We start from the raw sequence: 24,316 nt of genomic DNA on the forward strand, positions 1-24,316 counted from the left end.
TACGCGTTTCGTCTGTCCGACGTCATCAGGAGTAGCATCACTACGCCACCCTCCGCCTATAAATTTAGGCCTGTCACTGGAATTTATACACACCGGCCGGCTGCAGTTATTATATGTATATATGTTGTCTTGTCTCTGTTCCTTCATCATCACCTTTTTTTATGCCCGCACATTCATGTAATGATATATATTTTTTCATTATATAATAATTGGAATTATTCATTATTGTCTCTCTGCCTAATCAAGGATCTAGCCAAAAAACCTTCTTTCTTTCCCACTTCTAGTTGGGAAATATTTTTTGCTCGTGTTGTGTGCAGTTAGGCTGATCCCCACTAAATACGTGGAGGCATAGCAGAGGATATATTCCAGTATCAAGGACCCCTTCCCTTTCCATTTCGTATATCTCCTGCACCATGCCTACAGCCCATCATCTCTTGCACCATGCCCACAGCCCAGCATCTCCTGCAGCATGCCCATAGCCCTGCATCTTATGCGCCTTGCCCGTAGCCCTGCATCTTATGCACCATGCCCGTAGCCCTGCATGTCCTGCACCATGCCCACAGCCCTGCATCTCTTGCACCATGCCCGTAGCCCTGCATTTCCTGCACCATGCCCACTGCCCTGCATCCCCTGCACCATGCCCACAGTCCTGCACCATGCCCACAGTCCTGCATCTCATGCACCATGTCCGCAGCCCTGCATCTCCTGCACCATGCCCGTAGCCCTGCACCATTCCCACAGCCCTGCATCTCCAGCACCATGCCTGCACCCCTACATCTCTGGCACCATGCCCACAGCCCTGCACCATGTCCACAGCCCTGCATCTCCTAAACCATGCCCGCAGCCCTGTATCTCCTGCACCATGCACACAGCCCTGCATCTCCTTCACCATGTCCACAGCCCTGCATCTCCTGCACCATGCCCACAGCTCCTGTATCTCCTGCACCATGCCCACAGCCCTGCATCCCCTGCACCATGCCCACAGCCCTGCATCCCCTGCACCATGCCCACAGCCCTGCATCTCCTGCACCATGCCCACAGACCAGCATCTCCTGCACCATGCCCACAGCCCTGCATCTCCTGCACCATGCCCACAGCCCTGCATCTCCTGCACCTTGCATCTCTTGCACCATGCCCATAGCCCTGCATCTCCTGCACCATGCCCATAGCCCTGCATCTCCTGCACCATGCCTATAGCCCTGCATCTCCTGCACCATGCCCACAGCCCTGCATCTCCTGCATTATGCCAACAGCCCCTGTATCTCCTGCACCATGCCCACAGCCCCTGCATCTCCTGCACCATGCCCACAGCCCTGCATCTCTTGCACCATGCCCACAGCTCTGCATCTCCTGCATTATGCCCACAGCCCCTGTATCTCCTGCACCATGCCCACAGCCCTGCATCCCCTGCACCATGCCCACAGCCCTGCATCTCCTGCACCATGCCCACAGCCCTGCATCTTCTGCACCATGCTCACAGTCCTGCACAATGCCCACAGTCCTGCATCTCATGCACCATGTCTGCAGCCCTGCATCTCCTGCACCATGCCCATAGCCCTGCATCTCCGGCACCATGCCCGCAGCACTGCATCCCTGGCACTATGCCCACAGCCCTGCATCTCTGGCACCATGCCTGCAGCCCTGCACCATGACCACAACCCTGCGTCTCCTGCATCATGCCCACAGCCCCTGCATCTCCTGCCTGCCTGTCCGCAGCCCTTGCATCACTTGCATCAAGTGTGGTGCCTGGTGGCGAAAGAGCGGGACACAGCACTGTCAGTCAGAATCTACACTCAGTGAGGAACCATTTCTATGCAATGTTATGTCTTTTTTGTGCCATGTGCCAATTCTATGTCCCTAAAGCTTAATGCCATGTTGTGCCACTTTATGCCCCTAACACTTATTGCCATATTGTGCCAATTTTATGCCTTAACATCCCCCTCCCTTTAAAATAGGAAAGAGTCAGTGCCCTGGTGATTGAGAGGGACTGTGCCTATTGCTAGTCCTATGGTTCCAAAATGGAACAAGAACAGAAATGTTTAGTTAGTTAGATTGGTTGTTCTGCTTGTCTATTACAGGAACACAACAGGACGACGGATCAAGCATTCCCCTAGGGGGCCGGATGCAGCAGAAGTCTCTGCGAGAATGTTGGTGTTAGAGATACTTCAGGTGAGAAGGTCGTCTCTGCAGAGAGGGCAATCTCACTGTGAGTATATAGAATGCAAAGTTACTACATGCTTGCACATTGGTTCATAATGGCGCTCTGCAAGGCATGTGCATTGCCTTAAAGCAGAGTTCCGCCTTCCCCTCCAAAAATTAAAAGTCAGCAGCTACAAATACTGTAGCTGCTAACTTTTAATATTTGAACACTTACCTGTCCTGGAGTCCAGCGATGTTGGCACTTACCTGTCCTGGAGTCCAGCGATGTTGGCACTTACCTGTCCTGGAGTCCATCGATGTCGGCACTTTCCTGTCCTGGAGTCCAGCGATGTCGGGTGCTGCCACTGCCATTGCCGGTAAGGGAACCCGGCAGTGAAGCCCGGAAGAGGGGAAGGGGTACCTGTCAAAAACGGGTACCTGTTTCCCCCTCCCCCCTGAAAGGTGCCAAATGTGGCACCGGAGGGGGGGGGGGAAGCAAAAAAGGCGTGAGTTCCAATTTTGGGTGGAACTCCGCTTTAAATAGAAAAAGAATAGCGGCAAAACACACATAAAACATGCTACATGCGCAACGCAAAGATGTAAATAGGCTCCTAATAAAAACTATGCCTCATCATGATCAGCAGGTATAAGTGGCAGGTTGTCTAAGTGTCTATTCCAATCTTGAGTTCCCTGTAAACTTCAATCGTGAAATCACCTGCAGCTACAGGAGGAAAAAGGAGGACAATGATTTCTCTACATGCTGCCCCCCGCCGCCCCTCCTATCCAGGTGTACAGGGGAGCCCCCCCTCTGTGCTCCCTCCCCACCCCCACCCCACTGTGCTCCCTCCCCTCTCCTGCCGGCTGCTACAGGGGATGTGTCACAAAAGAGAACCAGGAAGGGGTCAGTAAATATATAAGTTTACCAGCTCCTTCCTTTTCTGAATGGACAGAGTCATAGTCAGTGACATTGTAAAAAAATAAATAAAATAAAATAATAAAAAATAATACAATTAAAATACCAAAAAATAAAAACTGCTGACACCAGTGGGTGAACTTCCAGGATCACAAAGGTCACACTTGCAACCGGCCCTGGCATTCCACCACCGTGGGGAGGCCCCAAGATGGCAGGAAGGGGGCCCACTGCAGAACTTTTGAAAGGGTCCCGCTGCGGGACCGTAATAAAGGGCCCCACAATGAGAGTAAAGGGTCCCAGGATCAGTGGGAAGAGCCCCAGACCCAAAGGTAAGGGCCCCCGGCCAGGGGTCCGGGGGGCCCTTCATGGTTTCTTGCACCGGAGCCCTAAAGGTTCTAGTTACAAAATGCGACATTCATATATTGTATAATTTCTTCCTTATTTTCCTGTAGCCATAGATAAATGCATAGAGTCCCTGTACTGTGATCACCATGATGAGAACGATGTGACTAAGCTGGAAAAATCCGATGACAAACCTGAAAATAGCAGCTCTGAGAGTCACAGGGTGTTCGCTACAGAGCAACTTCCCGATTTTCTCTAACTTCAGTTATATACAGCAAAACTATTAGGTGAGGACAATCAGCCTAGAATCCCGAGATGAGGACAGTTCTATTCCTGCCCGCGTTCCTCATCATCCCTCTAAGTGGTGGTAAGTCTCTCTGATTGGGTGCCATCTCCTTTTATATTTTTATGTAAAAAAAAAAACAAAAAACGAAAAGTCATTAGTAATAACGATGAGCTTAAATCGGTATTAAACCCAAAACCAAAAAATATAATATTTTACAGCTTACCAATAATTAGATGTGGTGGCTGCATTAGTTTTCTTTTCTTAGGCAGGCCATAGACGATTCGAATTTCGTTCGAAAATCGTAAATGCCAGTGTTATCGAACGATTTTCGTATCGTTAGTGTGGTATGTAAAACGTTCGATTTTCATACGACAGCAAAAATTCACATATCCAACATGTTGGGTTTTTTTGCGAAAATCGGCCGAATTTCGTATCATTAGTGGGGGAGTTGTATGATTTCGCCTAACAAAACACAGAACAGTAGGGAGTGTGTCCAGTAGAGATGTGGTTAAAAGGCACAAAAAATAGTGTTTTGTCGTACGATTTTCGGCTCACATTGATGGTACACTCGATGATGTGCACGAGTGCCGCTTTCGTTTATCGAACGATAAATCGTACGTAATTCGAATCGTCTATGGCCTGCCTTAGTCTTTTGTTCACATGGAGGGGGCGTGTTAAATGTATTAGCAGATTTAAATCCACTAACTAGCCAAACTCCAGCACACACTTTATAATCAGTTACAGCAAACATATAACATACATAACAAACATATTCTTACAGTGCAGCGCAAACAAAAAACACAGTAAAAAGTTATAGAATAAAAATATAATAAAAAAAAAAAAATTGTGCGTCTTCAATCAAAGTCCTTACTTAACCACGTACCGGTACGTCACTAGCCTGTGAGGCTCTGGGGAGCGAGCGCACGCAGCCAGAGGCGCGCTCCCGCGCGGTCACGGCCCCCCCCCCCCCCCCGCGCGGTGGTGAGCGGCGGACCCGATGTCCGTGACAGCGGGAGAAAGGCAGGCGGCTGTCATTCTCCCCTGTGTAGGAACAACGATCATACGATTCTACTATGTAGGACTGTTGATCATTGTTCCTACACATCAAGCCACAGCCAATCACAGTTAGAGTCACGCCCCTAGGGACACACAGCCCCTCCCTCTCAAAAAAAGTTAACCCCTTCACTACCAGTGTCATTTTACAGTAACAGTGCATATGTATAGCACTGATTACTGCAGTAATGTCACTGGTACCCCCAAAAGTGTCAAAAATGTCAGTGAAGGGTCCGATCTGTCCGCCCCAATGTCGCAGTCCCGCAAAAAAAAAAAAAATTGCAGATCGCCGCCATTACGCATTAAACAAAAAAAAAAAAATGACAAAAATCTTTTCCTTTGTTAGTAAACGCGATAACTTTTGCGCAAACCAATCATAATACGCTTTTTGCAATTTTTTTTACCAAACATATGTAGCATAAAACAAATTGGCCGAAAATGTTAAAAAATTTTGATTTTTACATTTTTTTTGGGAATTTCATATAAAAAAATGTGAAAAATATTGTTATTTTTGCAAAATTGACGCTCTTTTTTTGTTTATAGCGCATGATCAAAATATCGCACAGGTGATCAAATACCACCAAAAGAAAGCTGTGTTTGTGGGGAAAAAAAGGACGTCAAATTCGTTTAGGTACGGCGTCGCACGACCGCGCAATTGTCCGTTAAAGTCACGCAGTGTCGAATTGCAAAATACCCCCTGGTCAGGAAGGGGGTAAAATCTTCCGGGGCTTAAGTGGTTAAAAGTCCTTAAAACTCCCCCTCAAAAAAACAAAGTCCATGTGTAAAAAAAAAAAAAAATGCAATAAAAAGAGTGATCCTCTGCAGGGTTCTTCAATCACTTAATCATGGGATTCAGCATAGGGGGGGGCAATCTCAACTTCCCCTTTAACCACTTCTGGACCGGAAGGATTTGCCCCCTTAATGACCAGGCCATTTTTTGCGATTCGGCACTGCGTTACTTTAACGGACAATTGCGCGGTCGTGCGACACTGTACCGAAATAAAATTGATGTCCTTTTTTTCCCCACAAATATAGATTTCTTTTGGTGGTATTTGATCACCTGTGCGGTTTTTCTTTTTTGCGCTATAAACAAAAATAGAGCGACAATTCTAAAAATAAAAATTATAATTTTCACATTCTTCTTTAGAACATTCCAAAAAAAAAAAAATTAAAAAATCAAAATTGTTTAACATTTTAGGCCAATTTGTTTTCTGCTACATATTTTTGGTAAAAAAAAAAAATTGCAATAAGTGTATTTTGATTGGTTTGCGTAAAAGTTATCGCATCTACAAACTAGGGGAAAGATTTATGTCATTTTTATTGTTTTTTTTTTACTAGTAATGGCGGCGATCTGCGATTTTTTGCGGGACTGTGACATTGCGGTGGACCGATCGGATTCCTAACTGACATTTCTGACACTTTTGGGGGCACCAGTGACATTACTACAGTATTCAATGCTAAAAATATGCACTGTTACTATAATAATGACACTGGCAGGGTTAACCCTGTGGGTGATTCAAAGGGTTAAATGTGTACCTAGGGGCGTGTTTCTAATTGTATGGGGCGGGGCTTGTGAAATAATCACAGAGACATGTGATCCTATATAGAAGGATCACAGGCGCTCTGTGATCATTCCAGAGAGAACAATGCTGGTCTGCTGTGTTTACAACAGCCGACCATCCTCTCTCAGCGGGGAACGATCGCGGGTGTCAGGTGGCAATCGGAGCCACCTGCCCCATGCATCAGAGTACCCGCTGTCGAGTGGGGGCTGGAGGGTCAGCTTTGCTTTTGCATCAGGTTTCTCTAACCTTTGAATGCCTGCGCTTCATGTGATAATGACTAAGGCCCTCCCCTTCATGACATTGTTTAAAAGGGGTGGAGCATGGCTGACCTTAAAATGATGCCCCTTCCCACGGAAAAAGTTCTGCGGACACCCATGCACTTAATGACACCAAAAAGTGCCCACCACCACCAGCTAGAAAACCTACTCACCTCACAGATGAGATCAATCAGCTTTATATATAGACACTCCTGTAATCTCCTGCTACGGTCTCCTCTCCTGACATCCGGCTCTGCGAGCTCCTCCTACTGCTCTGCAAACCTCATGCAAGTACAAAGGCATACTACATAGTGCTCTCCATTTGAACAAAGTTTATTAAAAGCTCCCATATAAAAAAATAACTTCTAATAAACTTAACTAAGTAAAAGCAGGAAAGCCTAAAAAATAAAACGAATGCAGTCGTCCCATCCAAGAATTATAATATATATAATGTTTGATTTTGGGTTTAATACTGTAGAATGTGCATACTTGAGGTTAGTACATCAGTGCCTATCAGTGCAGCCTATCAGAGCCCATCAGTGCCACCTCTCAGTGCAGCCTATCAGAGCCCATCAGTGCCACCTCATCAGTGTAGCCCCCAGAGCCGCCTCATCAGAGTCTATCAGTGCCACCTATCAGAGCCCATCAGAGCAGCCTCATCAGCACACATCAGTGAAGGAAAAAAATTACCAGTTTGCAAAATTTTAGAACAAACTTTGAAAAATAATTTTCTTTTTCAAAATTTTCGGTCTTTTTTTTTTTCGTTTAGCAAAATATAAAAAACCCCAGCCTCATCAGTGCCACCTCTCAGTACAGCCTATCAGAGCCCATCAGTGCCACTTATCAGTGCAGCCTATCAGAGCCCATCAGTGCAGCCTCATCAGAGCCTATCAGTGCCACCTATCAGTGCAGCCTCATCAGAGCCCATCAGTGCCACCTATCAGTGCAACCTATCAGAGCCCATCAGTGCCATCTCATAAGTGCCCATCAGTGCAGCCTCATCAGAGCCCATCAGAGCCCATCAGTGCCACCTCATAAGTGCCCATCAGTGCAGCCTCATCAGAGCCCATCAGTGCCACCTATCAGTGCATGGAAGATGAAGGGGAGAGAGCCGCTCAGGTGCATGTGTCAGGACCCAGTGCTGGTCAGATCCGCCATCCAGGAACGTGCAATTTGAAATGTAAGACCGCACTCAGGGTTTAGATGAAAGCAATAATTTTCTTTATTCCTCGAAAAATATTCACAGACAGTGTACAGGAACAGACGTGTCCAGTAGGTTGACGCGTTTCACGACATAAAACGTCACTTACTCATAACCACAAGTGTTGTTATGAGTAAGCAACGTTTTGTGTCGTGAAACGCGTCAACCTACTGGACACGTCTGTTCCTGTACACTGTCTGTCTGTGAATATTTTTCGAGGAATAAAGAAAATTATTGCTGTCATCTAAACCCTGAGTGCGGTCTTACATTTCAAATTGCACCTATCAGTGCAACCTATCAGAGCCCATCAGTACTACCTCATAAGTGCCCATCAGTGCAGCCTCATCAGCGCACATCAGTTTTTTTTTTTGCAAAATAGAAGAAAAGCCCAGTGGTGAAGAAATACCACCAAAAGAAAGCCCTATTTGTGTGAAAAAAATTATAAACATTTTATTTGAGTACAGTGTGGCATGATCTTGCAGTTGTCATTCAAAGTGCAACGGCTCAAAATTGGCCTGGGCAGGAAGGGGGTAAAAATGCCCAGTGGGCAAGTGGTGAAGAGTATGGGGCATTTGTGGCCTCCTCCCGTGACGCTTAAGCTTAGGGGACAATAGTTAGGCCCCAGCACGTTCACATTATGGAGGGGGAGATGTCACTGCTCCCTCTAAGCTCTGGCACCAGCGGACACTGCGGGTGAAGGCAATGGCTGGACCGGTGTTGTATTAATGGGTGGAGGACCTTTACATCTACTATGACCAATGTTATGGATCTATTCCACAAAGTTAGCTCACCAAATATGGAAGTTCGCTCCTTCCTTTTACTACATACTGCATTTGTGTTATTTATTATGTCTTACAGGAGTATTTGGAAACTCTTGGTCTCTTCAAGTATCGAGAGATGTCAGTGGTGAGATCGGTAAAGCAGCCTCCTTGCCATGTTTGTTTTCTCACCCTCACAAGAGCCACCCCATTGGGCTAACGATTATCTGGCGAGTCAAACAACCGTACAATGGAACGGTGGTCTTCAGGTGTTCCAGCGACCACATTAACGAGCCGTGTAAAACCACCGTGAACCACATGAACAAATTCCGACTAATCGGAAACCCACGAAACAACGATATCTCCATCAGCATAGGGAACCTGACTTGGGAGGACAGTAATAGGTATTATTGTCGGGTGGAGCTGTCTAGTGACCGACATGACAAATACGAGACCAAATCTGGGACTTGGTTGCATGTCTCTGGTAAGATCTGGGCTTCTATTATATTTAAGCTGGTCACATGCACACTATGATCTGACTATACTGCAGACTTGTATAAAGTACTCGAAATTTCTACTTGAGTAAAAGTACAAGTGCTCGATCAAAAAGTGACTTGAGTAGAAGTGGAAGTGCTCGCAGAAAAAGTTACTTAAGTAGAAGTACTAAAGTATTCAACATTTTTTTTACTTAAGTATTGCAAGTAGTTTTTTCAAAAAATTTGCTACTTAAGTACTAAAAGTAAAAAGTACCAGTAGTTTTGAAAAAAAATTTGTACTCAAGTACTGAAAGTAGAAGTACAAGTACTGTGTTATGTAGTTATTAAAGAAAGAAGTCAAAAGTTTGAACATCATATTTTTTTTTATTATTTCAAATGATTTATTCAAATGATTAACCTGTGTTTGTTAGTAGTTTCTTGATGCACTTTAAGCGCTGTAGCACCATTTATTTGTTTGTTTCATATTTTCTTTTTATTGGAAAGATTTGGTATAGCAGCTTTTATTATACACAGCCTTTATTTCCGTATGCGCTGATTTACAAATGACATTATACACATTTTTTTGAGCTTTATGCAACCTGCCATCTACTGTTCTGGCAGTGGTCATTTTTTTAAAAGTAACGAGTAACTATGCAGCACAAAAAAAAAAATACTTGAGTAGAAGTATCGAAATCATCGAAAAATGTAGTGAAGTAAAAGTAGAAGTAGGAGAAAAAAATTCTACTCTAGGAAAGTACAGATACCGCATTTCGGTACTTAAGTACAGTACTTAAGTAGTTCTACTTCGTTACTATACATCTCTGCTATACTGTCTCCTTCAGATCTACCAACAATGTAGTACAAGCAGTACCAGGACAGGTTTGTTCAGTGTCCAGGGCAAGGAAGCGGAGTGCTGCTAATACATGCAGTAGAATGGGTGTACCACCCAGTGCCCATTCTCAGTCCCCCTTTGCACTGGCTGTCCATGGTTGCCCTGGAGTGTTCGCCACACCTTTTGGCCAATTGCTTGCTTTCTAGCAAATAGAAGGTAGTTTCATTTGCCCGGTATTTTATCTGTGGCAGCTGCGGGCAGATGGGGTTGGAGCATGTGTGACATCAGTAGCTGTCAGAGTAGACATAAATCTGCACCCTGCTGGTTGCTAGCCACTGATCTGGGGATTGTATGTGGTGAAGAGGTGCCCTCCCTACCACTGCACCATGGGCAGCTGCTCCTGCTGCCCACCCCTTGTCAACAAGGTCCTAGTTACAAACGGAATCAATATTTGAGGTAGACCCTTACGTTACATTACTTTGATAAGCCTGGAGGAGATTGTTTCAAGGTTTCCTGTATACCCCTAATAGAGAGAAATATAAGCAACAACTAGGCAGATGGTTATAATATACGCTGCATATCTTCTCAGCCCCTCCCAGGATCGTCAACATCTCAGTGGGATTTGACCACAGGCGGGGATACCATGCAGTCTGTATTGCGGAAGGAGAACCGGCCCCCTCCTTGCTCTGGATCGACCCTCAGAACCATCACCAGGACATACTTCCAAGCAGCTCCGCTTTGAAGCATCAGACGATCACAGAGCTTCATTACCTGCACCAGGATGGGAAGTATACCTGTGTGGCCACCAACAGTCATGGTAGAACAGAGGGCTCGGTGTTCTTCTTCAAGTTCAGGCCCCAACCCAACAACTTTCCATATGTGACCCTATGGGCCGCCCTGGGAGCCAAACTGCTGATGCTGCTCCTGATGTTTGCTGCAGCTAGCTACTACAGCAAAGGTAGGCAGCTCTGTCTTGTTAACCACTTTACCACCGGAGGATTTTCCTGCTTTACATCCAGGCCACTTTTTGCAACTTGGCACTGCTCAAATTTAACTGACAATTGCGCGGTCATGCAACGCCGAACCCAAACGAAATTTACGTCCTTTTTTTTCCCACAAACAGAGCTTTCTTTTGGTGGTATTTGATCACCTCTGTGCTTTTCATTTTTTGCGATATTAATAAAAAAAGAGCGAAAATTTTGTGAAAAAATTGACACTTTCTACTTTGACAGTTAAAAAATATCCAATATATTAAATTTTTGTCATATATTTAGGCCAAAATGTATTTAGCTACATGTCTTTGACAAAAAAAATTCTCAATGAGCGTATTTTTAACCGCTTTAAGACCGGAAGATTTTACCCCATTCCTGACCAGGCCATATTTTGCGATTCGGCACTGCGTTACGTTAACGGACAATTGCGCGGTCGTGCGACGCTGTACCCAAATTAAATTTATGTCATTTTTCCTTTCTTTTGGTGGTATTTGATCACCTGTGCGATTTATAATTTTTGAAAAAAAGAGCGACAATTTTGAAAAAAAAAACAATATTTTTTCCATTCTGATATATAACATTCCCTCAAAAAAATTTATAAATCAAAATTTTTTAACATTTTAGGCCAATTTGTTTTCTGCTCCATATTTTTGGTAAAAAAATCACAATAAGCGTATTTTGATTGGTTTGCGCAAAAGTTATCGCGTTTACTAACTACGGGAAAGATTTGTCATTTTTATTGTTTATTTTTTTTTACTAGTATTGGCGGCGATCTGCGATTTTTTTTGCGGGACTGCGACATTGCGGTGGACAGATCAGACCCCTAACTGACATTTTTGACACTTTTGGGGGTACCAGTGACATTACTACAGTAATCAGTGCTATAAATATGCACTGTTACTGTAATAATGACACTGGCAGGAAAGGGGTTAACTTTATTGGTGATCAAGGGGTTAAATGTATGCCTCATGCTTACTGACATGTGTGGGGGGAGGGGACTGTGTGACACAGACACAGATCGCAGGTTCAGCTATGCTGAATCCTGTAATCTGTCCCTGCCTGTCACTTAGGAGATCCACCGGCTTTGTTTACACAAGCGGGCGGATTTCCTCACTCGATCCCCGACGATCGGGGAAGAGCGGTGGTGATCACCGCCTCTCCTCCCCTGGCCCGACTCCCGCTGTGTCTGAATACAGCGGGTGCGAGCCTCCGGCGGCGCGCGCGCGCGCTGCAGAGCGAGGGGAGAGTTTGGTGACGTAGGTCTACATCGCCAGACGATAACGAGCCACTTTGCCGCAGTACCAGCTCAGTGAGCGGTCGGCAAGTGGATTAGGCAGTGGCTGAGTGACAGACAACAGAGGGTTGTAGTCAATGGAGAACATTCAGAACAAGGTCATGTTACCAGTGGGGTACCTCAGGGATCTGTACTGGGACCAATTTTGTTTAATATCTTCATAAGTGATATTGCAAAAGGCCTCGATGGTAAGGTTTGTCTTTTTGCTGATGACACAAAGATATGTAACAGGGTTGATGTTCCTGGAGGGAAACGCCAAATGGAAAAGGATTTAGGAAAACTAGAAGAATGGTCAGAACTCTGGCAACTCAAACTTAATGTGGATAAGTGCAAGATAATGCACCTGGGGCGTGAAAACCCAAGGGCAGAATGTAGAATATTTGACACAGTCCTGACCTCAGTATCTGAGGAAAGGGATTTAGGAGTAATTATTTCAGAAGACTTAAAGGTGGGAAGACAATGTAATAGAGCAGCACAAAATGCCAGCAGAATGCTTGGATGTATAGGGAGAGGTATAAGCAGTAGAAAGAGAGAAGTGCTTATGCCGCTGTACAGAACACTGGTGAGACCTCACTTGGAGTATTGTGTGCAGTACTGGAGGCCATATCTCCAGAAGGATATAGATACTCTAGAGAGAGTTCAGAGAAGAGCTACTAAACTAGTACATGGATTGCAGGAAAAAACTTACCAGGAAAGGATAAAGGACCTTAACATGTATAGCTTGGAAGAAAGAAGAGACAGAGGGGATATGATAGAAACTTTTAAATACATAAAGGGAATCAACTCGATAAAGGAGGAGAGCATATTTAAAAGAAGAAAAACTACCACAAGAGGACACCTTTTTAAATTAGAGGGGCAAAGGTTTAAAAGTAATATGAGGAAGTATTACTTTACTGAGAGAGTAGTGGATGCATGGAATAACCTTCCTGCAGAAGTGGTAGCTGCAAATACAGTGAAGGAGTTTAAGCATGCATGGGATAGGCATAAGGATATCCTTCATATAAGATAGGGCCAAGGACTATTCATAGGATTCAGATATATTGGGCAGACTAGATGGGCCAAATGGTTCTTATCTGCCGACACATTCTATGTTTCTATGTTTCTATAAGTGGTTTAAGTGGACTATAAAAGGGGCTTACAGTGAGACTTTAGGCTGGCCATACATTAGGCAATTTTCTTTTCTTCAACCATGGGTTGAAGTTGATAGATCCGCTTCAGTACAACGAGCCTGTCCATAGATGGATCAAAATTTGGGCAGTTCCTGCTGAACCGGCTGTATTTCGATCCAGCTATGGCCGGCTTTAGCAGCGCGGCAGGCAGGAATTGGGAGGTGGGTGGAGGTAGTGCCTAGCCGTCCTAGCAACCAACAACAGGGAAGATAACAAATCAGTAGGGAAGGTGGGGGGGAACCTGTGCTGAAGACTGCCAGGGTACGGGGGTTTGGTTCTGCTGAGTTGAATCTTCAATCTCTGCAAATTAAGCATACGATACTAATCCTAGCTGTGGGTCAGAATAAAATCTTGTAGGAGGGTCGGATGAGGCCCACAGGCTGTAGTTCGCAAACCCCTGAGACATTGCATTGTAACTTTGTTGCAAATTACAAGGAAAGTGGCTGCAACCTGCACTGGTCTGTGTCAGACATTTGTGAACTCAGCCAAGAACTGCACCAAGATTTACACAATTGCGTATGCTGTGCATCTCCGTCCAGGGAGTAGATGGTGACCCTGGATGATGCCTGAGCAACTATTCTTGAAGTGTTACTAAACCCAGGAGCCTGCAGTCTCTATATCTGCTCTCCCCAGGAGCCTGCACTCACTATATCTGGTCTCCCCAGGAGCCTGCATTCACTATATCTGGTCTCCCCAGGAGCCTGCAGTCACTATATCTGCTCCCCCCAGGAGCCTGCACTCACTATATCTGGTCTCCCCAGGAGCCTGCATTCACTATATCTGCTCTCCCCAGGACCATACACTCACTATATCTGCTCTCCCCGGGAGCCTGCATTCACTATATCTGCTCTCCCCAGGAGCCTGCATTCACTATATCTGGTCTCCCCTGGAGCCTGCAGTCACTATATCTGCTCTCCCCAGGAGACTGCAGTCACTATATCTGCTCTCCCCAGGAGCCTGCACTCACTATATCTGGTCTCCCCAGGAGCCTGCAGTCACTATATCTGCTCTCCCCAGGAGCCTGCAGTCACTATATCTGCTCTCCCCAGGAGCCTGCACTCACTATATCTGGTCTCCCCAGGAGCCTGCACTCACTATATCTGGTCTCCCCAGGAGCCTGCACTCACTATATCTGGTCTCCCCAGGAGCCTGCAGTCACTATATCTGCTCTCCCCAGGAGCCTGCAGTCACTATATCTGCTCTCCCCAGGAGCCAGCATTCACTATATCTGGTCTCCCCAGGAGCCAGCATTCACTATATCTGGTCTCACCAGGAGCCTGCAGTCACTATATCTGGTCTCCCCAGGAGCCTGCACTCACTATATCTGGTCTCCCCAGGAGCCTGCACTCACTATATGTGATCTCCCAAAGTACACAGAACATGCGAATGCAATTATTTTAGTAAATATAAACTGCTAGATACCTTTTCTCATCAGCAGTATATAGCTGTCTTGTGACTTTTATCAGTGCCCGGTTAAAGCTTGTAGGAGGAGCTTTCATTCTACTCTCACTGTCCTATGAGGCTGCAGGACATGGGACTTTTTGGCTGGACAGTGCTGATTGGCCCTGTGCTGATCACATGCACCATGCAAAAAAAAAAAAATGTGCAGAATGACTCCAAGGCTCTGTACTACCAGGAGTTGGATTGGGGACAGTGGAAGAAGGGGAGGATCAGAGAAGACACGATCAAACAGCCTTTTTACACAATGTACAGGATTAACCCCTTAGGTTCCACAGTGAGTATAACAAGCATGCTTCACTGCATATACAGACTGATTTTACTGTTGTGGGTTTAGTAACACTTTAAGAGAGAAGCAAAAGAGGGCAACGTCAGGAAGAGTACTGTGATCACTGTGAGAGAAACCTGAAAATGTCGCACTCCTATCATACGTAGCATGTACAGTACGCAGTGTATCTCAGGCATGGTATACTTTAAAGCAGAGATTCCCAAACTACGACCCTCAAGCTGTTGCGGAACTACACATCCCATGAGGCATTGTAAAACTTTGACATTCACAGACATGACTAGGCATGATGGGAATTGTAGTTCCTGAACAACTGGAGGGCCGTAGTTTTTGGGAATCCCTGTTTTAAAGTATAACTATGGCCTTCTATTAACCACTTAAGGACCGGAAGATTTTCCCCCCTTAAAGTGGTTGTATACTCCTGAAAAAAAAAAAACCCTGCAGGACAAAAGGCATAATGAGCTAGTGTATATCGCATACTAGCTCATTATGAAATACTTACCTTAAAGCGAAGCCCTGACACAGTGGTCTGGACAACGCTGACATGTTCCCTCTGCGTCTCTTCCGGGTTCGGTGGCTCTGGCGCTGTGAGTAGCCGGAGCCGTGATGACGTCACTCCCGCACGTACGCGCAGGAGTTTCACTCTCCGGCAAGATCCGACTAGGAGCTCTGAAGGTCTGCATGCAGGTTGAATATCTCCTAAACCATGCAGGTTCAGGAGATATTAATTGTACCTACAGGTAAGCCTTATTATAGGCCGCATTATAGGCTTACCTGTAGGTAAAAGTCAAATAGCGGAGTATACTACCTCTTTAATGACCAGGCCATATTTTGCGATTCGGCACTGCGTTACTTTATGCGTTGTCCTACAACGTTGTACCCAAATAAAATTGATGTCCTTTTTTCCCCACAAACAGAGCTTTCTTTTGGTGGTAAAGTATTTGATAACCTGTGCGATTTTTATTTTTATTGAGCTATAAACAAAAAAAGAGCGACAGTTCTGAAAAAAAAAAAAAAAAAATATTTTTCACATTCTGCTATATAACATTCCCCCCCAAAAAAATTTAAAAATCTAATTATTTCATCATTTTAGGCCAATTTGTTTTCTGCTACATATTTTTGGTAAAAAAAAAATCCCAATAAGCGTATTTTAAATGGTTTGCACAAACTTTGTTGCGTCTACAAACTAGGAGAAAGATTTGTCATTTTTATTTTTTTACTAGTAACGGCGGCAATCAGCAATTTTTTGCGGGACTGCGACATTGCGGCACACAGATCGGACCCCTAACTGACATTTTTGATACTTTTGGGGGGGGCAGTGACATTATTACAGAAATCAGTGCTAAAAATATGCACTGTTACTATAATAATGACATTGGCAGGGAAGGGGTTAACCCAGGGGCGATCAAAGGGTTAAATGTGAGCCTAGGGGAGTGTTTACTAACTGTATGGGGGATGGGCTTATGGAATCAACACAGAGACCTGTGATCCTAAATAGAAGGATCACATGGGCTCTGTGTTCATTCCAGAGAGAAGAACGGTCAGCTGTGTTTACAACAACTGATCGTCCTTCTCTCTCCACGGGGAGCGATCACGGCTGCCGGCCCCATGGATCAGCTTCCCCGCTTCCGAATGTGAGCAGGCCCGTGCCCCCCCCAGGAGCGTGCCCACAAGCCGCCATACAGGTACGGCAGTTCGCGCAGCCGAGCAAGCCTGCCGCGGGCGGTCGGCAAGTGGTAAAAAAAACATTTTAGCAGAACACTTGGAGTAATTTAAAGAACTATCACCCCCTTACCCCCCACCACCATAAAAAAAAAAAAAAAAAAAATAGCTTCAGCACCTAATTATAACCCCCAACTGAACTGAAAGTTTTCGCTTAAGCCCCGTAAACACGTACCGATCGTCGGCCGAACGATCGGCCGTCTTTTGTCCGGTGCTGTCCTGTCTGCTGAAAAGTGCTAAAGACTGCACACGAATTTTGTCGGCCAACAACAACCAACTGCAGAAGTGATGTCATGTGATGGTTAACTTTCCGTGTGTTTTTTCTTCTCTGAGCATGCCCAGTCTTGCAAATCTGCTGATTGTCGGCCGAAATCTGTACTGACTGGCGAACAATCGGCCGCTCTGTTGTCGGCGTACAAAAATTTTAATGCCTGCAGGACAGATTCTGTTCGGCCGAAAATGCGCTGTCGGCTGTCGGAAGCATCATACTAACAAGCCGACAATCGGCCGATGGTTCGGCGGCCGAATATTTGCAAAGCCTTACCAATCCCTGTTGATCCTGCCAGTAAAGTCCACATAAGGCAGCTTCCTGTGATAAGGTGGCAATGATGCTGCACTGCTCCAGAATTCAGAGCGGAGTCACCCCCTTGATGTAGGCTGTGCCTGCTTTTACTATAGTGGGAGGAGAAGATGTAGAAGGGCGCATAGCGGTCAGCATCGGCCCTGTTGATTTATAAGCCTGTAGCTTGTCCTTAACCACTTCCCCACCAGCCCTATTTCGGACACTTTTTGTTTACAAGTTAAAACCAGTATTTTTTCCTAGAAAACTACTTAGACCCCCCAAACATTATATGTATATTTTTTAGCAAAGACTCTGGAGAATAAAATGGTGGTCATTGCAATATTTTTTGTCACGCGGTATTTGCGCAGCGGTCTTTAAAACGACATTTTTTGGGGAAAAATTAAATTTCACTGCATTTAAAAAATACTAAACAGTAAAGTTAGCCCATTTTTTTGTATATTGTGAAAGATGATGTCACGCCGAGTAAATAGATACCCAACATGTTACGGTTTAAAATTGCGCCCCCCCCGTGGGATGGCGACAAACTACGGTCAATAGAGATCTCAATAGGCGACATTTTAAATTTATTTAACAGTTACCAGTTTAGAGTTAGAGTGTAGCTCTTTTTTTTTAATTATTGCTCACGCTCTGGCGATCGTGGCGATACCTCACATGTGTGGTTTGAACAGCGATTTCATTCGCGGCTCGACTTCCGTATACGTTTTTCGGTGATCGGGTGATCGGGGCGGCTAAATTTTTTATTTTTTTTTCCCATTTATTTAATTTATTTTTTTAACTTTATTACAGTTTTTAAAAAAAAAAAAAAAAAAATCTGATCAATTTTATTGCTGTCACAAGCAATGTAAACATCCCTTGTGACAGCAATATGCAGTGACAGGTACTCTTTATGGAGGGATCGAGGGTCTAAAAGACCCTAGACCCCTCCACTACACTTCCCTGTAGGCAAAACGCCGAAAACGGCGTTTTTGCATACAGCCGTTTTTCATATTTGCCGCCGTTTTGCAGCACACTAACCCGGAAGTGACGTCATGGACGCCGCCTCTGGGTTACGTCATCGGAGACCCGATCGATGCCGTTTCCGGCATTTATCGGGACTCCATCCAGCCGGCGGACGCGCCGGCTGGGTGCTCGGGGCTCCCGGTGGGACGGGAGCCCCGGTAAAAGCCGCGGAAGGCTCCCGAGCCGCATCGATCGGTACCGACGGAAAGCCGACCGTCGGCTTCAAACAACGGTACCGGGATGATGCCTCTAGCTAGAGGTATCATCCCGGTATACCCCCGCAAAGTTTACGACGTCATATGACGTCCACCCAGGGGGAAGTGGTTAAAGTAGAACTATGGTCAAAACGTGTTTTTTTTCCATTTTGGATAGAGCAAGGGAGGGTTATAACCCTGGTCAGATTTTCTTTTTTTTTTTTTTTTTTTTTTTTTTTGCCATCTCTGTTTTATTGTGGAGATTTCCCTTCACTTCCTGTCCCAGAGCCAAACAGGAAGTGAGAGGAAATCACTGCAAGTTAAGGGAATTTCATGTGGACCCCCCCCCCAGATCACCAGAACTAGTGTCCCCATTGAAAGATTTCCCCCTCTATTACTTTTCTGGGGACAACCCAAAAGTTGGGGTTTTCTTTTAGGTTCACTTTTAATGATCATAATAAACAGGACAAATAGAGAGGGGGAATCTCCTAAATGGAGACACAGACAGCAATAAAAACTGACAGGGGTTCTAATCCATCCCCTCTCTACGCGAAACTTAAAAAAAAGTTTTGCCTTTAGTTATACTTTAATCACCTGGCCCCTCTTAGTCCTAATTTCTGGATTGGCAGCACTGTCTCTGCTAATGAGAGCCCCCCCCCCCCATGGAATGCAATGTCTGGGAGGGGAGCGTGTGAGACAATGAAGAAGGATTTCCCAGGAAAGGTAAAGGAAGATTAAACCACTTCAGGACCGCCCCACGTACATAAACTGCGGCAGGGAGGTCCTTCAGCGTGAAATCACGTACCTGTATGTCATTTTCTTTTTTCGGGTCTGGGGCACACATGTGCGCTGCTGGCAAACCGATTATGCTGCGATTGGACACAGGGGGAGCCAATCAGCAGGTCCTGCGAACCCGATGCAGATCATTCCCAAGAGGGGCAGAACAGCAGTCTATGTTAACAAGACAGATCTGTCAGAGGGGAAGATGGAGATCTGGTGGTCCTGCTAAGCAGGAACATAGATCTCTGTTTTCCCCCATCAAATCACCTCCCCCACACAGTTAGAAAGCACTCTCGGGGAACACATTCAACCCTTTGATCACCCCTGATGTTAAACCCTTCCCTGCCAGTTTAAGTAGTACAGTGACAGTGCATATTTGTTAGCACTGATTACTGTATTGGTGTCACTGGTCCCCAAAAAGTGTCACTTTGTGTCAGATTTGTCCGCCGCGATGTCACAGTCCTGCTAAAAATCCCTGAATGCCGCCATTACTAGTAAAAAAAAAAAATTAAACTTCCATAAATCTATCCCATAGTTTGTAGACGCTAAAACTTTTGCGCAAACCAATCAATATACACTTGTGGCATTTTTACCAAAAACATGTAGCAGAATACATATTGACCTAAACTGATAAAGAAATTCGATTTTTTTTTACATTTTTTTATTGGGAATGTTTTATAGCAGAAAGTAAAAATATTGTTTCTTTTTCGAAATTGTCGCTATTTTTTTGTTTATAGTGCATAAAATAAAAATTGCGGAGGTGATCAAATACCACCAAAAGAAAGCTCTGTTTGTGGGGGGAAAAAAGGACATAAATTTAATTTGGGTACAGCATCGCACGGCCACGCGATTGTCTGTTAAAATAAGGCGGTGCCAAATCGCAAAATATGTCCTGGTCATTAAGGGGGAAAAAACGTCCGGGGCTGAAGTTGTTTAGACTGTAAGTTCAATTGAGCTTTAAGTACTTTACCTTAAGACAAAAAAAAAAAACCTTGCTTTTTATTGCAATTCTTTAACTTAAAAATCAGTTTTCTCCAGCAGACATCTGATCCACTAACGAGCGTTCTTGTATAATGATTCCATTTGTTTTTCTTTTGTTGCAGACACAACAAAATCTATCGCCGACTCCTTTCAGTAAGTAGCAGATTTTTATGTTGAATCTAAATTGTTGTAGAAATGGGGAAATGTTGTAGAAATTTTAAAGTAAAATTCTAAGTAAATATATCTTTTTTTTTTTTTTTGGGGGGGCTTTATGGAGATCCTGCTACCTTTCTCAGAATGCACGGGTCCACTTTAACTATAAGGCCCCTTTTCACACGGGCGATCCGATGCGGTCCGCTGGGCAGTCTTTCAGGCGGACCTGATCGGATGCTCCATGCATCCCTATGGGGCAGCGGATGACATCTCCTCTGACACCCGCTGACATCCGATCCGATCCTGTCCGTAAAATCTGGATGGATGGAAACCCTATTTTCCATCCGTCTGGTGGATCGGATTAAATGAAAATGGACAGGCGGTCCGTTCTCATCCGATCTCCCCATAGAGGACAGCGGGGATCTGACAGCTCCGTCTCTGCACACAGAGCGGACGGGGACCTGTCATCCGCCTGCTCCACGGATCGATCCCCCGCTGAGCAAAGCGGAGTCCACCAGGCGGAACCAGGGCCGCTGATAGGGGGAGACCACCAGTCCTCCTGTAGGGGGCCTGGGCACACACGGGGAATCGGTGCGGTCGGGCAAAGGGGCAATTACAGAAGGAAGTCCTGTGCGGCTCTCTGCAGCATCTGAAAGCCAGTTTCTCCCTCTCCTGTCATCTTTCAGCTGCTGTGGGGAGAGACACAGATGACACAGGGCATCGTACCTGTAATTGCCTCTCTGACACCGACCCCCCTCCCTATTCTGCCTGCTTCTGATCCCCCCCTCCCTATGTGCCCCCCTTTCACTGCCTCCCAAAAATAACAAATTGTAAAAAAAAAAAGTAAACAATGAAATACATAATTTTAAAACATTTGTAAAATAAAATAATTGTAAAAATGTCTAACATTAAAAAAATATATATATATATATATATATATATATATATATATATATATATATATATATATATATATATGTAAACAATTTAACAGGGGCTAATTCACACAGGTTCTCTGTTATGTTTGTGTCCACTAATAATGCTAAAAATGCTTGTTGCCTGGCTGCCTCTGGCTTCAGTGTTTTCTGGATCACTGACAAATCAGCTTTCCAAGTATTGAAAGAACGTGAAAGTATTGAAGTAAAGCTGAACTCCGGGCTGGAAAAAAAATACCCTTGTAGAGGGGCCCCTTGCACTGAAAAGGGTTAAATGCTTGTTATGTCTAGGGGTACAGAAATCAGGTGTAATAGTGTTCCCTTTATCTGTGCAAATTGGTCCCTGCAGCCTCCTTTTTAGGGCAGTCACGGCTACAGTGGCACACTTATCACCTCCACACACATTGCAGGGTTAATGGTCCTGCATTGTACATGATGACTGAGATGGCCCCCACACATCCCGGAGCTTTGGGAAAAGAAGGACAGCACCAAATCTGCTGGAGCAGGCAATGGGGGTAATACTTCCCCCTAGACATTATAAGCATTGTAGTGTGGGGAGACACTACTGCAAATTAGTGATCGACTGATATAGTTTTTTTATTGCCGATACCGATATTTTGGTCATCGCATATCGGTATCGGCCAATATTTTCGTACATTAAACATTTTTATTTTTTTTTTGATAGGTACTCTTGTGGAGGGATCTGGGGGTCTAAAAGACCCCAAACCCCTCCTCTGCACTTAAAAGCATTCCAAACGCCAAGTTTAGCTGTTTTGAATGCTGTCATTTTTTTTTAATTTGGCGCCAGACAGTACCCGGAAGTGATGTCATGACATCACTATCGGGTTTTTACATGGAGACCTCATCAGAGCTGAATGCGGCTTTGATCGGGTCTTCTCTTCGGTGGCCATGCAGGCTGGTTGCCCGGGTCTACCGGTGGGGCGGGAGACCCGGACGAGCCGCGGAAGGCGGCAGGAGGGTGGGTGTCCCCTCCCGCTCCTTGTAATGACAGCCGAGCGGCTTCTCAGCCGCATCGGTTGTCATTACAAGACAGCCGACCATCGGCTATAGACACCGGTACCGGGTGATGCCTCTAGCTGCAGGCATCACTCCGGTACAAGCACTTTCCCTAAATATTGGTAATATCGGTAACCTCTGGGGCCGATTCTGATATATTGAGGAAAGTGCATATCGGCCCTCGACATATTGGCTTTGCCGATAATCAGTCGATTCCTACTGCAAATGTATTATTTTCTTATAATCTCTGAGCTTTAACAGGTCTACATGAATAAATTCCTGGCATGGCACAATATACAAAACCAGTGTCACCTAAAAAGTTCCAGCTTTTAGAATTATGAACAGTCTTTGAGGTTCAAAGTGAAGAAATGTCATCAACACACCAAGGATTCTTCGAAAGGGTCCAAAGCTTTATTCCATGGTCACATAATAAATATATAGCAATGTTTCGGGGCCATGCACTGACCAAGGGGCCCTGCGTGGTTCCGAAACATTGCTATATATTTATCATGTGACCATGGAATAAAGCTTTGGACCCTTTTGAGGAATCCTTGGTCTGCTGATGACATTTCTTCACTTTGAGTATTCACGGTTTCCAACCTATGGTCATTACAGCACCCAGCATCACTGAACAGCTGGTTACCTTGAACGTGTGCGAGGGGAATATTACATTTGTCATTGAGGTTCAGTCCAGTGGTGTTGCCTCAGCGAAGGTGATGTCATCAGTGTGCTGCAGGCAGAAGGAAGTATTTCATCAGTCTCCTCTTTTCCAATAATCAGACTGCTGCAGCAGAGGCTGATCTGTATTAGACATTTGTGAATACAGCCAATAACTGAGTACGAACCAGAATTTACATGACTGTATGTATGTCTCTGTTTTAGGAGGGCGCAGGATTCAACCTATGAAAACTACACTCAGAGAACTCCCTAAAGGACGATCTGCATCTGAAGAGCGAGCTTACTGAAGATCTACAGCCTTTTACTATTTCTTCTCTTCTTGGCTGATAATTAGCTATAAAACAGTTCCAGATTTACAGAGGCATATTCAACTTGGCCAGGTGTGTCCCTGGAAATGGTCTATCTTTGAACGTAACTTCACAATAAACTTGGAAATACTGGTTTTATGAATGTTACATGCAGTTCTGTCTTTTTTCCTTATTATGTAGACCAAGGAATGTGACTAAGGTGCACCTCAAGCTAAAACCCCTCGCTTTCAATAGAGCAAGAGTTTTGTACTGTCGGGGTTTTTGTTACGGCTAGAGCAGGGGCCGTGCCGTGTCTCTGGGGTTTTTTTTTTTCAGCGAGAGCAGGGGCTGTGTCCCGTTAGGGGTTTTTTTTCAGCGAGAGCAGGGGCTGTGTCCCGTTAGGGGTTTTTTTTCAGAGAGAACAGGGGCTGTGTCCATTCGTTTTTTTTTTTTTTTTTTCAGCGAGAGCAGGGGCTGTATCCTGTTGGGGATTTACATATAGCTACATAGTTATTCTGGTTGAAAAAAGGCAAGTAACTCCACTGCTTTGTTTTGGCTAGAGCGGAGGCTGGGTCCCATTGGGGTTTTGTTTCAGCAAGCTCAGGGACCGTGTCCCGTTGGAGTTTTTCTTTCCGATAGAGCAGAGGCTGTATCCTGTTGGGGTTTTTCTTTTTTGGCTAGAGTAGGGGCCAGGTCCCATTGGGGTTTTGTTTCAGCCAGAGTATGGACCATGTCCCATTGTTTTTGTCAGCGAGAGCAGGGGCTGTGTCCCATTGGGTTGGAGTGTTTTCTTTCAGATAGAGCAGAGGCTTAGTCCTGTTGGAGGTTTTGTTTTGGCTAGAGAAGGGTCCCGGGTGCCGTTGGGGTTTTGTTTTAGCTAGAGCATAGGCCGTGTCCCGTTGTAGTTTTTCATTCAGATAGAGCAGTGGCTGTGTCCTGTTGGAGCGTTTCCTCAGCCTTTTTTCAGTC

General features: G+C 45.1%; 1 protein-coding gene across 2 annotated transcripts; it reads left to right on the top strand.

The window, feature by feature from the left end:
• The first annotated feature begins 3,704 nt into the window (after positions 1-3,704).
• On the top strand, positions 3,705-23,509 carry SIGLEC15 (sialic acid binding Ig like lectin 15). 2 transcript variants are annotated; one of them, XM_082274539.1, is made up of 5 exons: positions 3,705-3,761; positions 8,612-8,995; positions 10,409-10,777; positions 20,400-20,430; positions 23,265-23,509. In XM_082274539.1, exons 1-5 carry the CDS (start codon positions 3,710-3,712, stop codon positions 23,311-23,313), a joined length of 885 nt encoding a protein of 294 aa, XP_082130665.1. In that variant the 5' UTR covers positions 3,705-3,709; the 3' UTR covers positions 23,314-23,509. The 2 variants fall into 2 exon arrangements, with proteins under 2 accessions (XP_082130665.1, XP_082130664.1); XM_082274538.1 differs by lacking the exon at positions 20,400-20,430.
• Positions 23,510-24,316: the final 807 nt, after the last annotated feature.

Source organism: Pelophylax lessonae (assembly GCF_965119305.1).
Source record: "Pelophylax lessonae genome assembly, chromosome: 1".
Classification (NCBI taxonomy): domain Eukaryota; kingdom Metazoa; phylum Chordata; class Amphibia; order Anura; family Ranidae; genus Pelophylax; species Pelophylax lessonae.